Source organism: Alosa pseudoharengus, unplaced genomic scaffold (assembly GCF_046254945.1).
Source record: "Alosa pseudoharengus isolate Yale_2024_CS ecotype anadromous, Long Island Sound unplaced genomic scaffold, YU_APseudo_1.1 YU_APseudo_1.1_scf_5, whole genome shotgun sequence".
NCBI classification, from domain to species: domain Eukaryota; kingdom Metazoa; phylum Chordata; class Actinopteri; order Clupeiformes; family Clupeidae; genus Alosa; species Alosa pseudoharengus.
This window is the reverse complement of record NW_027468837.1, coordinates 27,175,389-27,191,269: the sequence shown is the minus strand read 5'-3', so window position 1 is coordinate 27,191,269 and position 15,881 is coordinate 27,175,389. Positions and strand designations below refer to the sequence as shown.

General features: G+C 40.3%; 1 protein-coding gene across 1 annotated transcript; it reads left to right on the top strand.

Annotated features, from left to right (window-relative positions):
• Nucleotides 1-1,257: 1,257 nt before the first annotated feature.
• Nucleotides 1,258-15,196, top strand: LOC143104869 (olfactory receptor class A-like protein 4). Its single transcript, XM_076269203.1, has 4 exons — nucleotides 1,258-1,524; nucleotides 7,612-7,863; nucleotides 14,499-14,753; nucleotides 14,973-15,196. Exons 1-4 carry the CDS (start codon nucleotides 1,258-1,260, stop codon nucleotides 15,183-15,185), a joined length of 987 nt encoding a protein of 328 aa, XP_076125318.1. The 3' UTR covers nucleotides 15,186-15,196.
• Nucleotides 15,197-15,881: the final 685 nt, after the last annotated feature.

The window sequence follows — 15,881 nt, the reverse complement described above, 5'->3', positions numbered from 1 at the left end:
AAGTATCTTTGTGTGTGTGGTGTGTGTGTCTACTCCACATCATTGTAAATGAGGGCTAAGCTCTCAATGATAACTCAAGTTTAAATCAAATCAACAAATATGAGAGAAAAAAATCTAAATGAAAAGATGTGTAGAGATAAATCTGACTTTTAAAAACACTTCATCTCTGTTGGGAAAGTGAGCCCAAAGGTTGTGGTCACCTCTCCACAACCTCCCCCAGGGCTGAGACAGATTTAATGAATAGTGGTAGCTGCCAACGGTGCACTTTTTGACATCACCATGCTGTTATTAATTACTTTCCTGTGTGCCTACGAGACAGCTGTGTAATACTGCTTACGTATAGGTTAAGTGCTAAATCAGAAAGAAAAGACTGTTGGTCAACAACTGAATTTACATATTTTAAATGATATTAGGATTTAGTTTAGACATCAATAATGAAGTAACCTATAGTAGTGTGACCATTAAAGGATTTTTGGTTGGAAAATGTATTGCCTCAAATTATAATAATGGAAATAATGATCTTGGGATAAGAATGGTGAAATCAGAGACTGATTTGTATCAAGCATTGGTGTCAACAATAGTGCTTTCAGAATCAAATTGTGTGAGGATATGACTTAATTAATATTAGTAGACCCGCATCTTTAAATTTAGGATTATGAAAAACTAGAGAATTTAGGCTTGCAATCTTTAGTTTAAATCTATTGTCGAAGGACCCAGTGTTACTGTATTAATACCTGGTGTACATAATTAAGATGGCAACTGGGGTGTTGGGATAGACATGCCTGCTTAACTTTCACATGGCTAAAGCGACAGTGCTTCTTTCAAAGGAACTAGGTTACCCTTAGTTTAACTCGGGGAGTCAGATTGATCACCTGGGGGAAATATCTCTACTGCATCAACCCCATGAGTCTCCTGGATGTGGTTACCATGGTGATATGTTGCATCCTCTTATAAGGAGAAGGTTGCACCAGTTTATATGGCAAAAGACCTGGTTGGTGCACACTTTGTTTTTCTGGACTGACTTCAATGGCATGGCCATAATTTTAATGGAATTGAGCAAGCAGGATACGTTGGGACAGGACTGAATGAACTTCACTTTCTTGGGCCTTAAGAGGAAACAGAGGTCCAGATGACCATTCTTGACCTCGATGTATAATAGATGATGTTAAGACAGCCATTTCAGCCAATAGTCTTTCAAATTATACTATGAAACTATGCATATCTGAGTCTCAAAAAGAAGCCCCACCGGTTTGGGTCATGGAGGAAATACACGCGACCGTGAAGCCCATTGGTATGGGTCTCCGGAACCGGATGTCAAACATTCAGACAATGTTCTACATAATACTGGTTGTGATTGGAATCCTGGGAAATGCAACGATCATTGGTGTGATTGGCAAGGGTGTTATCAAGGACCAAGGTGGAGGTCGCAGTTCGGACATGATCCTGGTGAACATGGCCTTCTCCAACCTCATGGTGTCCATCACGAGGAACACCCTGTTGGTCATATCAGATCTGGGAGTTGAGGTATGTGGGATGAGGCTGATTGGTAAAAGTTATAAGTGCCTTTACTCAGAGCCAAGACATAGATTAATGATAGAATAATCATTGCATTTTTGTGTAGCGTGACTTCTGACATGGTGAACTGGGTAACAAAGGAGATGTGTGTTAGGGAAGAACACAGGGATGACATGATTTTCACTGCTCTGAGGTGGTTATTTTATAATGGCTCACTATTAGTTCATGAACTGACTGCCCCACTTTGACATCCCTGCCTCTGGGCCGTGGAGAAGATCAGGGAAATGGATGAGAGGGGGAGTCACATTTAACTTCTTCTAAAGGGCTTGTGAGCCTGTTTCTTGCCTTCTCGTGGGAAATTCTTTAGTTTAAGTTGTAACAGAAGGGACACATGCTTAGATTATATGATACTTTTCAAAATTAGGCCTGTTTCTTTAAAGATAATAAAGGATAACTTTGACATTATGTTGCATCATAAACTGATTAGATCCATTCTACAAGTTCCTATCCATATTTCTTGATGTTTTTAGTCCCACCAATTGAACACATACAGGGCTCTATTGCACAAACAACCTTGATTTTTTACTTTTACCTGAGACATGGTTAGATCAAGCAAACAGTGCTGCTACTCTCATCGAATCAGCTCCCCCAAATTTTGTTTTGTCAAATGTTTTTTTAGTGCTACCAGAGCAAATAAAAGAGGTGGGGGGATAGCCACAAATTTCAAGACGTCTTTTCAGTGCAATCAGTCGTCATTCGGTGACTTTACTTCATTTGAATATCTGTGTGCACGCATTAAGTCTTCTCCTCAGATATTATTACTGACAATTTACAGGCCTCCAAAACATTCAGCTAAAGTTTTTCTTGAAGAGCTAGGTGAACTGCTATCAGTCGTTTGCATATAATTGACTGTCTTATTATATCAGGGGATCTAAACTTGCATGTGGATAATCCTGAAAACAATTATGCCAAGGAATTCATTGCACTAATCGATACTTTCTCCCTAACACAGCATGTACAGGGGCCAACACACTCTCTCGGCTATACCCTCGACCTTGTAATCACAAAGGGTCTCGATGTCTCTACAGCTGTTAAAGACCTGGCCTTATCTGATCATTTCTGCGTGTTCTTTGATGTGTCTATGTCCCCACACACTCAAAACACAGCTATGATGGTAAAAAGGAGAATCATAAATGATCAGACAAGTGCTCTATTTGAGCAAGCACTTTCACTAAAGTCAAGTCAACTGTCAGACTCTGTAGAAGACTTATTTGATCACTTTAATGCAAAAATGGCAAACATTATGGATGACATTGCTCCATTACATTTCAAGAAAGTTAAGGACAAACAGAAAGCACCATGGAGGCAAAATCCAGCAGTTAAACTTCTAAAAAGAGAGTTTAGGAAGACTGAAAGAAAATGGCGTAAATACAAACTTCAGATCCACTAAATCCATAAAGAGATGCTCCGCACATATAACTCTGAAATATGCAAAGCAAGACAGTCTTTCTTTTCTAACATTATCAATAGAAGATTAAATAACACTCGTATTCTATTTTCAACTGTTGATAAGTTAACAAATCCCCCCTCACAATTAGCGCCTGAACTTCTCTCAACTAATAAATGCAATGAGTTTTCATCTTTTTTTAAAGGTAAAATTGACAAAATCAGACTCAACATATCTGCTCAATTACAAATTCAACAACCTGAACTTCCAGCAACAAACAGAGGGAAAACTTGATGTCAGAGTTCAGCTTGATAGACTACGAAACACTTGAAAAAACGGTACAGAATCTCAGCTCTTCCACATGTGTCTTAGACACTCTGCCTACCAATTTCTTCAAAACTGTTTTTCACCTCATAGCGGAGGATGTCCATCAAATTGTAAATGTATCACTGCTGTCTGGCACTTTTCCTAAGTCACTGAAAACAGCTGTTGTAAAGCCACTTCTCAAGAAGAATAACCTGGATGCCTCAATGCTAAACAATTACAGGCCCATATCCAATCTACCTTTTATTGGCAAAATTATCAAAAAATTAAAAGTCTTTAATCAATTAACCACCTACCTAACATCAAATGGGTATTTTGATTACTTTCAGTCTGGTTTTCGGGCAAATCACAGCACTGAAACAGCTCTCATTAAAGTTTCCAATGACATACGCCTCAACACAGATTCAGGTAAAACATCAGTCCTAGTGCTACTGGACCTTAGTGCAGCATTTGACACTATTGATCACAATATTTTACTACACAGACTAGAACACTGGGTTGGATTTACATAGTTGTAAGCTGGCTAAAATCATATCTACAAGAAAGGAGCTTCTTTGTTGCCATCGGACACTGTACCTCAACACCAACGTCCTTGACCTGTGGTGTTCCCCAGGGGTCGATCTTGGGGCCACTATTATTCATATGCTCCCACTTGGACAAATCATCCAAAATAATTTGATCTCATGTCATAGCTATGCAGATGACACACAAATTTACTTACTGTAGCTCTGTCACCAAACGACTATGGTCCTCTTGAATCTATGTGTCAGTGTATAGAACAAATCAACACCTGGATGTCTCCAAATTTTCTTCAGCTGAACAAAGAAAAAACTGAAGTAATTATATTTAGTAAAAAGGAGGAAAGACTTAGGGTTGCCACTCTCCTTGACACAAAAGGGTTGAAGGCAACGGATACTGTTAAAAATCTTGGTGTATTAATTGACAGTGATCTAAATTTCAACAGCCACATGAAAGTGATAACTAAATCAGCTTTTTACCACCTCAAAAATATTGCCAAACTCAGAGGGCTGATGTCAAGACATGCCTTAGAAAAACTCATTCATGCATTTATCTCCAGCAGGGTTGATTACTGCAATGGACTGTTCACAGGCCTTCCTAAAAAGACTATTAACCAGCTTCAGGTGATACAAAATGCAGCAGCTAGGATTCTAACAAAAACTAAAAGAACTGACCACATTACTCCAATTCTTAAGTCCTTGCACTGGCTTCCAGTAAGTCACAGAATTGACTTTAAAGCACTATTGCTTGTTTATAAATCAGTAAATGGAGCAGGACCTAAATACCTGTCAGACACACCTTCTCGTCCTCTCAGGTCCCAGGTGAAAAACCTGCTAGTAAAACCTACTGTTAGAACTAAACATGGTGAAGCAGCTTTTAGCTGCTATGCGGCTCAGCTGTGGAACCAACTTTCGGATGACATCAAAAAGGCCCCAACTGTAGCCAGTTTTAAATCTAGACTTAAGACCAAACTGTTCTCAGATGCTTTCTGCTAACTGTGCCGAGTTACAAATTCTGAATCTGTCTTGATAATTATTCTACCTTATCTTTTATTACTTTTTTACTACTTTTGCCTTTGTTTTTGCTTACTAATTATTCTTTAATTTTAAATTATTTTACCTTGTGTTTTATGGTTTCTTTTTATTATGATCTTTACCTTTTAACTATTCTTTGACTATATTGCCCTTCTATGCTTTTATTCGTTATTATTGTTTTCTTTTGTTTATGTAAAGCACATTGAATGACCTCTGTGTATGAAATGCGCTATATAAATAAACTTGACTTAACTTGACTATTTTAATGGTCTAAAATGGAAGTGTCTTTGCGCAAAACGCAAGTCACCTTGTGGACGAATATTGGGCGCTGATGCTATTTTACCAGCGGGATAATTGACTGTTGCGCCCGACGCAAATCTAAAATGGGGTGGTTTGAAGTAGCTACATTAATCATGGGTGTGGTTTGGGCGTAACGTGCAATAAACCAATCAGCGTCATCTCACATTCCCTTTAACAACAGGCACGCTTGTTACAGCTGATTGCTATTATGGTGGCGTATTTGCCAGGTGCAGCCAGCAGTTCACAGCGCTATAATCACTGTTCAGTTGGGAACAGTTAGCTATTGATTTTTCCTCTTGACAAAATGTAATGCAGAATTGTCACAAAGACATACTTTCCGATGTTTTGGGAGCACTCTCACTGAATCACGAGGTTATGAATGCATGGTGATATTTTTGCAATGTACAATGTAATCTAACATTACCTCTCTATAGACAATGCATATCTTCTGTCAGTTAATCTCTTCTCTCCCGTGCTGCCACTGGGGCATTTGGGTTAAATGGCATCGGCATGCAATATAACATCACGTCTCCTTAAGTCCTCTAATATTTCCTAATTTATGTCAACACATCTATGATTCGTGAATGTGTACGCTAGATGTATGCCTATTTTTTCACATCTTAATGGACACCACACTGATTTCCCTCAAGTGGTAATATTTTTCTTTGAAATTATGTATGGTTTACAGAAATACGATGTAAAGATGAGAGGAGTGAAGTGTGCATCGCGCAGCACAGACGGCAAGGGGTCCTTACCATCAGGCAACTCAACAACGAGAAACAGTTTCCAAGTTGACCTAACTTTCAACTATTTACAATATTTTCTGTTAAGTAGAGTTTGTAAACACGTTATCATCAATTTAATGCACGCACAACATTTGTTTGAGCAGGAGAGAGAATAACAATGAATGGATGCAGCAACTACAGAAATTGTAGCCATACTTGCTGCTTTCTTGTACTATCTATGGTTGCTGGTTAACAGCACATAAAAAGCTGATTTAAGCTAATTCACTAACTCAAGACTTCAAGGCCATCATGGATATAAAATGTTTTTTGAAAATAACGAAAGGATGGAAGGAACATAGCAAAGCTTGGAGTTATTTCAGATGGGCTATGTGAAAAATACGGTCCTTGCGGTCCGTACCCACACGCAGGATGAGCGGCTAGGACTCACTGAGGTGAAGTGATGATGGGGTGAAGACACAGCAGGCAAACGTGGATTTTGGTGGAGTGCAGATTTATTTACAGTGCGATAACAGTGCAAACAAAAAGACTTGACAAAACAAAACAAAATTCAACCAACCGGTTTCTTAAGCACTAGCAATTTCCACACTGAAAACTTTCCATACAACCTCTTATCCAGTTGACACTCTTTAGTCTCTCACAAGGCTCTCCCACAACATGAAATGAGCCAGCCTTAAATAGGCCAGCCAATTACCCAATCAAGACCTGGGTTAAACCACTTAAGAGGGGTGATGGTCTGTACCAATATCCCTCTACTGTTAAAATCTTTCCCATTACAAAGACACATACATACACAGCAATAAAACTGAAACTTAGTGTAGGTGGGTGTATATTTGATTGCAGACTTTTAACAGGGTAAAACACGAGGTCTCCAAGAGAGACAAGAGGTCTCCTTTTCACAGGCTACAACAAGGTAGGTAAAATTATGGTGCTTAAAATCTTAGCGCAGCTGGAATAATGCTTAGGCTGATGTTAAAGCGCACGCGATGTTTAAAGCCATACACAACGGTAAATTGGAACAAAACTAAAGGTAACTTTAGCCTTTATAGGGCTGTATAAAGTTGTCCAAATTAATAGGTCGTAATTAGGCGTTGTTGTTGTAAAGATATTGCATGTAGATGTTGTACTATATAGGCTATTACATTTTTAGGTCACCAATGCACGAACAAAAATGGACAAATATTATCAAGGCTTTGAATGTTTCCGTCTGTGCACAGGGGTGTCTGTAGATTGGTGTGCAACGCATTCATTCATGCAGGCCTGTGGTCATGCATGCGCCCTTAAAATAGCATCTGCATTTGCGCCACAGACTTTAGACCAGGGAGTTCCTGGTCTGTGGCGGAATTGTTTTCTGAAACTGCAAAATATCAACAGTGAACGTTTGCGCTGGAACACGCCCCGTCTTTTCGCTGAACCGTCCCCGTGGGCACAATCGAATTCCCTAATTTACAGGCATGTACCTGTGGAGGGAAAATTCCAATATGCGCTGTCTGCAAAATAGGAAAGACAAAAGCGCGAGTATACAAAGTCAATTGCGCTAGGACACAAGATAGAGCCCACAATCTCATGGTTGTATCCTACACATGCTGTTCACACAGAGTTGTTCTAATGCAGTCCTACCTGCTCTATTGCAAAAGTTACTGGATTATGAATGCAAATGCTTCTTGCTCTCTCTTTTCTTTTCTATTGATAAGATCTCTCTGGCCTCTCTCTTCCCTGATGATGCTAGCTGTACTTATCCAGAGATTGGTGCCAGTTCCTCATGGGCCTGTGGGTGTGGATGCGCTCCGTGAACGTGTGGTCCACCTTCTTCCTCAGCGCTTTCCATTTCCAGACTCTCCGGCGCATCACTCCCATCTCAGTCAACAGAGGCCCGCCCAAATTTGTGTTTGCTGTCTTTGCCATCATTTGGGTCATCAACCTGCTGTATGCCATCCCTGCATATATCTTATCAACCAGTGGGGACAGGAACTCAACAGAGGTATGTGCCCAGTGTATATTGTGTCTCCCACACACACACCACACACAGAGCTGAAGATGTGCAATACAGGGCCAGAAGGTCTCTTAATCAGTAAAACATGAGTGCTTGTTTTGGTGATGGTCTTCCTGATGCAGTATGTACTTTTGCACTGAACCTAAAATAATAGAACAAAAGAATATAATAGTATAGACTTTATTGTCATATCAAGCACAAATATTGCCTTCGGTCCCACCGATAAAATAGACAGTACATACAATATACAGTATAGACACAATTCAATAAACACAACATATCCATGGGATAAATACCTCACAAAATAGATGTCGATTGCATATTCTCTCTCTCTCTCTCTCTCTCTCTCTCTCTCTCTCTTATACACACCAGGCTTGTGCAAAGTTCCAGAATTGAATTGAAACTGGCTCTTAAATTCGAATTAAATTCTTGAATTTCACTTGCATTTCAATTGAGGTAGCAAACAGGAAGCAGAATTGCAATTTGAATTGTGCACAACCCTGATACACACACATAGCCTGGTCCTTACCGCCTGTGACTACGTTTCTCTTCGCCATACAGTCTGGAACAAAGTAATAATAATCTGTCTCCTTAATAGGCGGATGCTTATTTCGAGGTTTAAAATCATTGGAGTTCTGGCTCTTACGCTTACCACCACCGCTTCAGGCTCTGCTTCCCACTTCTGCTCTCAGTAGTAAACAGACCGCTGGCTAGTATGTAGGCTACCTGACCGCCAGGGCAGTCTCTTTGTAGTGGATATATCCCTAACTTGCGCCAGCCACAGACCGAGAGTTGTATACCAAAAGCGTCATGTCACCGAGATTATATCAGCTCTTGTCACACGCCAGTTTTCCTCTTATCTCTTCTCGCCGCTTATCAGACGATTGTTGTTCTACGCAGCCCGGTGACTTTGTCGGAGCTACGGAGCTTACTTCGTCCTACACGGGCTGTTCAGACTTCACTCTCGGATAAGTTGGATTGTACTGACGACCTACGTGTTATTTAACCTGGAGCTTGCTCAGTTAAACTAACAGTTGTTCGGCATAAAACAACACAGCCTCACCTTGAGCGATGCTCGGTGACTGGCTAACGTTACTGTCCACAAGCACGGTAGCCTCGGTTTAGTTATCACCATCTGATAAATCAAACTTTTCCCAAAGCGAGTTGGAAGGAGAGCTACAACGTCCCTGCCATTTATAAAATTGACAAGACAAGCCTCTTGCTCATGCTTTAATTGCGTGATGCCCTCGAGAGTTGCGACAACTTCGCGGATAGCTTCTAGCGTCTCTTCCTCCGTCGCCATTGTTGCTGTGCTGTTGAACTACAAGCTTCGCTGGACTACAAGCAACTCGGCAGGCAAGTTCCGCGTCATCACTCAACTGTTCACTGATTGGCGCGGTCGTACGCGAGCCGCATACTGTGGGTTGGGCCAGACTACGTGCGAGGCTGAAATCAAATTTTGGCCGGAAGTACGTAGGATGGTAACACCAGGCTAACACACAAACACACACAGAGTGCTCCAGTCCCTCCATCTTCATAATGCTCCTTCCCCCAGATTCCCCATCCTGCCTCCCCCTTCTTCTCCCAGACCTACCTGGGCACATATGCAGTACATAGCTAACCAAACTACACTCCAGTGTTTATGTTACAAATGAGTATGGAAAATGATATGTTATCAGCTATTGTACATAGTCCATGAGCCACAGGGGGTCGTCACTACCACTTGGGGGGGCAAATTCTCACTATATTTTTCTGAAAGCTAAATATCTCTGGAGTATAAAATGGTATGATAGCAAGTTGGATCTTGTAGCTTTGTGGCTGTACAGGCCTTCAAAGTTGACCTCTGATTCGACAAAAAAGGAAATTCCGCCTATTGGCTTTTTTTGTTAAAACACTCATAAGAGCCTAGAAAATAATCCAAATCTTATTATTACTGATGCATATGTGGTGTTTGATGTTGGCATACATATTTTGACTCATTATGTGATTTTGCTCTTCATTTTGGTTGATTAAATTCAAGATTTATGTGCTAAAAAAAGCTAATTTGAGTTTTCAGAGCAACATGTTATGGCAATACCTGAATGCAGACCTTATTGATCGATCATTACTATTCTACCCTCCTTACTTTCAATTGCGAGTTGAAATGAATGTTAAATTATGACATACATAGGTCTGCAGTACAAATGTTCTTTAAATTGTAGCTGAAACGAGTACAAAGGATCTTTAATCTATTCATTGAATTCATCGTCAGAACAGGAGCACAGAGGATGCCATCTCTATGGCACTTCACTCTGCCCTGTCCCACCTTGACAATAGCAACACCTATGTAAGAATGCTGTTCATTGACTTCAGCTCAGCGTTCAACACCATCATCCCCTCCAAACTGATCACCAAACTCAGTGAATTGGGCATCAATACCTCCCTCTGTAACTGAATTCTGGACTACTTGTATTGCATTCATTGTGTCTACACTTGAGATAAATAAGTTTGGTTTTTCTTTTATCACATATACATATATTGGTAGATGTTTTTTCTTTACCTTGACATGTTTCGACGTATACTTCCATCTTCATCAGAAGATCACACGGTGGAGTAGTGTGACGCATTTTTATCAGCTGATGTTGTTACGGAGGTGTGATCCACCTGTCAGTTTTTTGACAGGTGGACCACACCTCCTGCTGTCAGTCAGCCGCCCCCCAGGACGGCACTCCAGGTATGGGAGAGCATATATGCTCTCTCATCTCTGTTCATCGTCTTTGGGCTCCGCTTTCTTATTTCAATCGCCTCCTTTATCCAGCGGTGGTATCGGTTGTTCTCCTGCTTAATGACTCTGGCATGCAGGAGGTGTGGTCCACCTGTCAAAAAACTGACAGGTGGATCACACCTCCGTAACATCAGCTGATAAAAATGCGTCACACTACTCCACCGTGTGACCTTCTGATGAAGACGGAAGTATACGTCGAAACATGTCAAGGTAAAGAAAAAACATCTACCAATAAATGTGTATGTGATAAAAGAAAAAACAAACTTATGGATTCTGGACTTCCTAACCAACAGACCTCAGTCTGTTAGGTTAGATAATCGCACCTTCTCAGCCATCGAACACCAGTGTACCACAGGGATGTGTGCTGAGCCCTCTCCTCTACTCCCTCTTCACCTATGACTGCACATCTGTACATGGCTCTAACACCATTGTCAAGTTTAAAGATGACACTACGGTGATTGGTCTCATCAGCAACAACGATGAGATGGCCTACAGGGAGGAGGTCCAGCACCTAACATCGTGGTGCACTGATAACAACCTGGCTCTCAACACCAAGAAGACCAAAGAGCTCATTGTGGACTTCAGGAAGTCTAAAGCTAGCACACACACACCCATTCTCATCAACAGGACTGAGGTGGAGCATGTCACCAGCTTCAAGTTTCTGGGTGTCCACATCTCTGAGGACCTCTCTTGGACCCTCAACACCTCTACCCTGATCAAAAAGGCTCACCAGCGTCTCTTCTTCTTTCTGAGGTCCATCTGTCTCCTCAGATCCTGGTGAACGTCTACCGCTGCAACATCGAGAGCATCCTCACCAACTGTATCATAGTTTGGTATGGCAACTGCTCTGCCCACGACTGGAAAGCACTGCAGAGGGTGGTGAAAACTGCCCAACACATCACCGGTTCCTCACCCCTCGAGTGGCCATCCAGGGCAAGCGATGCTTGCGTAAGGCACACATCATCAAAGATTGTTCTCTCCCCAACCACAGACCGTTCACTCGACTCCCCTCCGGGAGGCGTTACAGGTCTCTCCACATCCGAACCAGCAGGTTCAGAGGAAGCTTCTTTCCTGCGGCTGTCACCCTACTGAACTCTAGCTCTGCATCCCGGTGACATCCAACCAACTAAGCCCCCATCACCCCCTGCCCCGCCTGATTCCTCCTTGCCTGTGCCTGTTGAGGTGTCCACGACCATGGCAACCTTGACAGGGACAACAAGGAGGCGGACATCCCCTAGCCCCCCCCACACAACTGCACTACCCTATCCCACCCATCTATTTATTTACAAATGTACATACTGTAATTACACTTATACTGTACATAGCCATATTCCACTGCTTTTCATCCTGCACATACACTTAATACTATTGTAATGTTACTGTTTCTGCACTACAATGGTACTGTTACCACACTGCATATAGTTGTACATACTGTACATATCTTTCTATATGGTTCATACTAAATATCCATATTTATTCAGTTTTTCTGTAATATATTCTTTTAATACACTGCATATATCTATATTGTTCTTACTACTACTATAATGGTACCGCCACTACATTGCACATACCTGTACATGTTGTTCATACATTGTTCATATTACAGTACATAGCCATATTTATTCTGCTCTTAACTGCTAATACACTGCACATATTTATATTTAATTTATGCTACTCTAAACCACCTTCTGCAAAACAACTGTATACTACTGTCTACACTGCACTATATTTCTTGTCCTGTCTATGCACCACCTGCCTATACTGTGTACAGTATATCACATTGCACTTTTCTGCTTTTTTGCACTTCTGGTTAGACGCAAACTGCATTTCGTTGTCTCTGTACTTGTTCTCTGCACAATGACAGTAAAGCTAAATCTAATCTAATTTAATCTAAAAAATTATCCTCCCTCTGCTTTGCCTCTTTACGGATCATGCTATGAATAGCAGCAGCAATGTCTGCATAAGTTGAGACATTGTTATTGACCTTCTGGACCAGAGACATTCCATCAATGATTGTTGCTGTATTATATTCATCTGGAAGATTATCTGATAGTGATGCAAGTTTCTGCAAATGCTTTGCAAGTGCTGCTTTAGAGGTTTTCCTTGGGGTCCCCTCAGGTGTCGCCAAGGTCCAAGAGGGTGACAAAAGACTTCTCTCATGTCCAGTCTTTAACATGATGGTCTTGCCATGTGCCTGTGTTTTCTTTTTTGACTCATGCTCGTAAATGTCTTTAATTTTTGCTTTGTCAATGTATCATGGAATTTGTGCTTAGGTGTATGTGACTCCAGCCTCTATGTCATGATCTTTGCCTGTAGTATGAGCCTGAATCAGATCATCCCTAACCTCTTGTGTTGCTTTGCCTGCTGTAGATATGCAAATGAACTCATGTTCCTCTGAAAATGGATTGATCCAATTTCATTGTTTGTCTCATCTCATCAGAACTGTGTAGAATTTTTAAAACTGTTGTAAATGTATGTACATGTAGATCTTGGAAAATATTTATTATTTCTTTTCAATGGAAATTATTTTAACATCAGATGAAAGACAATTTTAAGTATGATGATAATAATAATAATAATAATAATAATAATAATTGTACATAATGATAACAATGTGTGAAGTATGAATATTTTCACCAACCAGTTCATCTAAATGTAATTCCCACATTCTTACTAGTCAAAAGTACAACTGAAATGTATAATGTAGATCATTTTAGCACCTGTGATGCAATTACCATAATTTCCCAACTATTAGCTGCAGCTTATATTGATTTTGCAAAATTTCTTCAGCTATGAGGTTAATACACGGGGGCAGTTAATATCGTATATGGTTTTGTTTCTTTCAACTTCATAAAACACTGTCCTGTGGCTTATACACAATACGGCTAATACACAGAAAATTACTGTATGTATTTCATGTGCCCTGGACATTATAAAATTATAATATTCATGTTAAGCTGGGTACATGTGGTGATGTGAACAATTTTCATATGGTATTCCTTGAATGTAAAGGTAATATGTGATTGGTAATCATGATGTTTTGATCTCTTGGAATATCTCTTATTAAATACTAATTTACTGAATTTTGGGGTGTTTCTGAATAGTACATTTACAAATAGTAAATAGCATAGCAATGCAGACCTATGTAATCATTTGTATTTCAAGTCTCTGCTGGGAGGTAGGAAGGTATAAATACATTGATTAATGAGGTAGTGGGCATTTCAATTAGTGCTGCAACACGTTGTGTCTCTGAAAACGTAGATTTGCTCATTATTACACATAAATCTTGAATTTTATCAACCAAAATTAAGGGCAAAATCACATAATGATTCAAAATATGTATGCCAACATCAAACACCACATATGCATCAGTAATAATGAGGTTTGGATTATTTTCTGGGCTCTTATGAGTGGTTTAACAAAAAAAAGCCAATAGGCGGAATTTCCTTTTTTCAAATAAGAGGTCAACTTTGAAGGCCTGTACAGCCACAAAGCTACAAGATCCAACTTGCTATCATACCATTTTATACTCCAGAGATATGTAGCTTTCAGAAAAATATAGTGAGAATTTGCCCCCCCAAGTGGTAGTGACACGCCCCTTTTTGGGCCTGTGGCTCATGGACTAACATTGTAAGGTTATGGTCTTTGGATGTTATACTGTATTTACCCATCTGAATGGGTAAACTGAAGAGCATAGGTCACACTGTTAAGTATTCTAAATATCTGAACCATGACAAGTACTCCACAAAGGTTTTTTGGGTTCTTTAATGAGAGAAAGATGAATAATATTCCAATATTTCTCTATAAATAAAAGTAAACACCAAATAAACGTTTGCCTCATGCTTCCAATCGCTTATAGACTTTAATGTTAGTGAGCAGCACCACACGCCCCCTGCTGGGCTGCGTGTGGAACTTCCCCAGCTCCTACAGTGGCCTGGCCTATGCGACAACCTCCATGGTGATCCATGAGAGCCTCCCCATCATCCTGATGAGCTTCACCAACCTGGGCTCGCTGCTGACGCTCTATGCCCACCAGAGCTCTATCCTTCACACACAGAGGAGCCCAGATGCCCCCGTCATCAGGAGAGTGCGCGCCGAGAGACGCGCTGCCAAGGTAACATACAGAAACTGTGCTGGTATAGCCTGGATTTTAGGGAATAATTCAATTAGTACAGTTCTTTACTCAGTTGTATATATTTACATTAATTGTGCTTACATTTTAGTGATATATTACACACTAAATGGAAGTACATGTAAATGACAATTCCTTTAATAATAATATGGTAATTTGATCATTAACAGCTCTCGTTGTCCATCTCTGTCTCTCTCTCAGGTGATTCTGGCTCTGATCATTCTGTTCATCTCCTCTTGGGGTACCAGTATCATCTCCGTAAACTACTTCAATTACAACCGTGGCTCATCTACAGATTTTCTGTTGATCATAGCTCGCTTTGCCAATATCACCTTCATTGCACTGTCCCCCATTGTCCTTGCTTTTGGACACAGAAGATTACGAGCCTTTCTGAAGGCATTGATCACTTACTGAAGGCTAGACCCTCGCACACCAAAGAACTCCCATCGGCAAAATGAAATGAAAACTACCCCTTCAAGAGCTTTCAGTGGACATTTTGAGCTCGTCTAGTTCTTGTCTTGTTCTCACCACTTACTCATACAACTATAAAAATCAAATGTATCACAAATGTGTGGAGAGATGCTGTGATTAAAATCAGTCACTATGACTGACACAATACTTTCTGATCATTAGAAGATATTTGTCTCTATTTCTGATCTCTTTCCGTTGTTTTGTTTGCCTCATTAATTGGAATGCAAATCAGCAGGCTAGTTGGTCCTCTGTCTCTTATACACAGACATACTCACACATTCTTCACATTCCTTTCAAAACATTTATAATTTATTATATTTCTGTTGATGCTCATCGACTCAGAATTTGACATAAAGATGATTTGTATACTATCTTGCTTTAGTATGTCATGCCAGCATGACAACCTGTCTCGCGTTCACAGGCTATAATTTATACAAATATTTTTCCTGAACTGTTTACAATCAGACAGCAATCATGCAAACACTCCCCTGTACTGTATAACATCCTACTTAATGTTCTGGCTGTATTACTTCAGAAAACAGACAACTTCCAAAGACATGGCTATCTCTTAATGTTGTATCTATAACACAAACTCATACTCTCTCTAACTGGCTAATAGTGGCATTTCACACTAAGCAG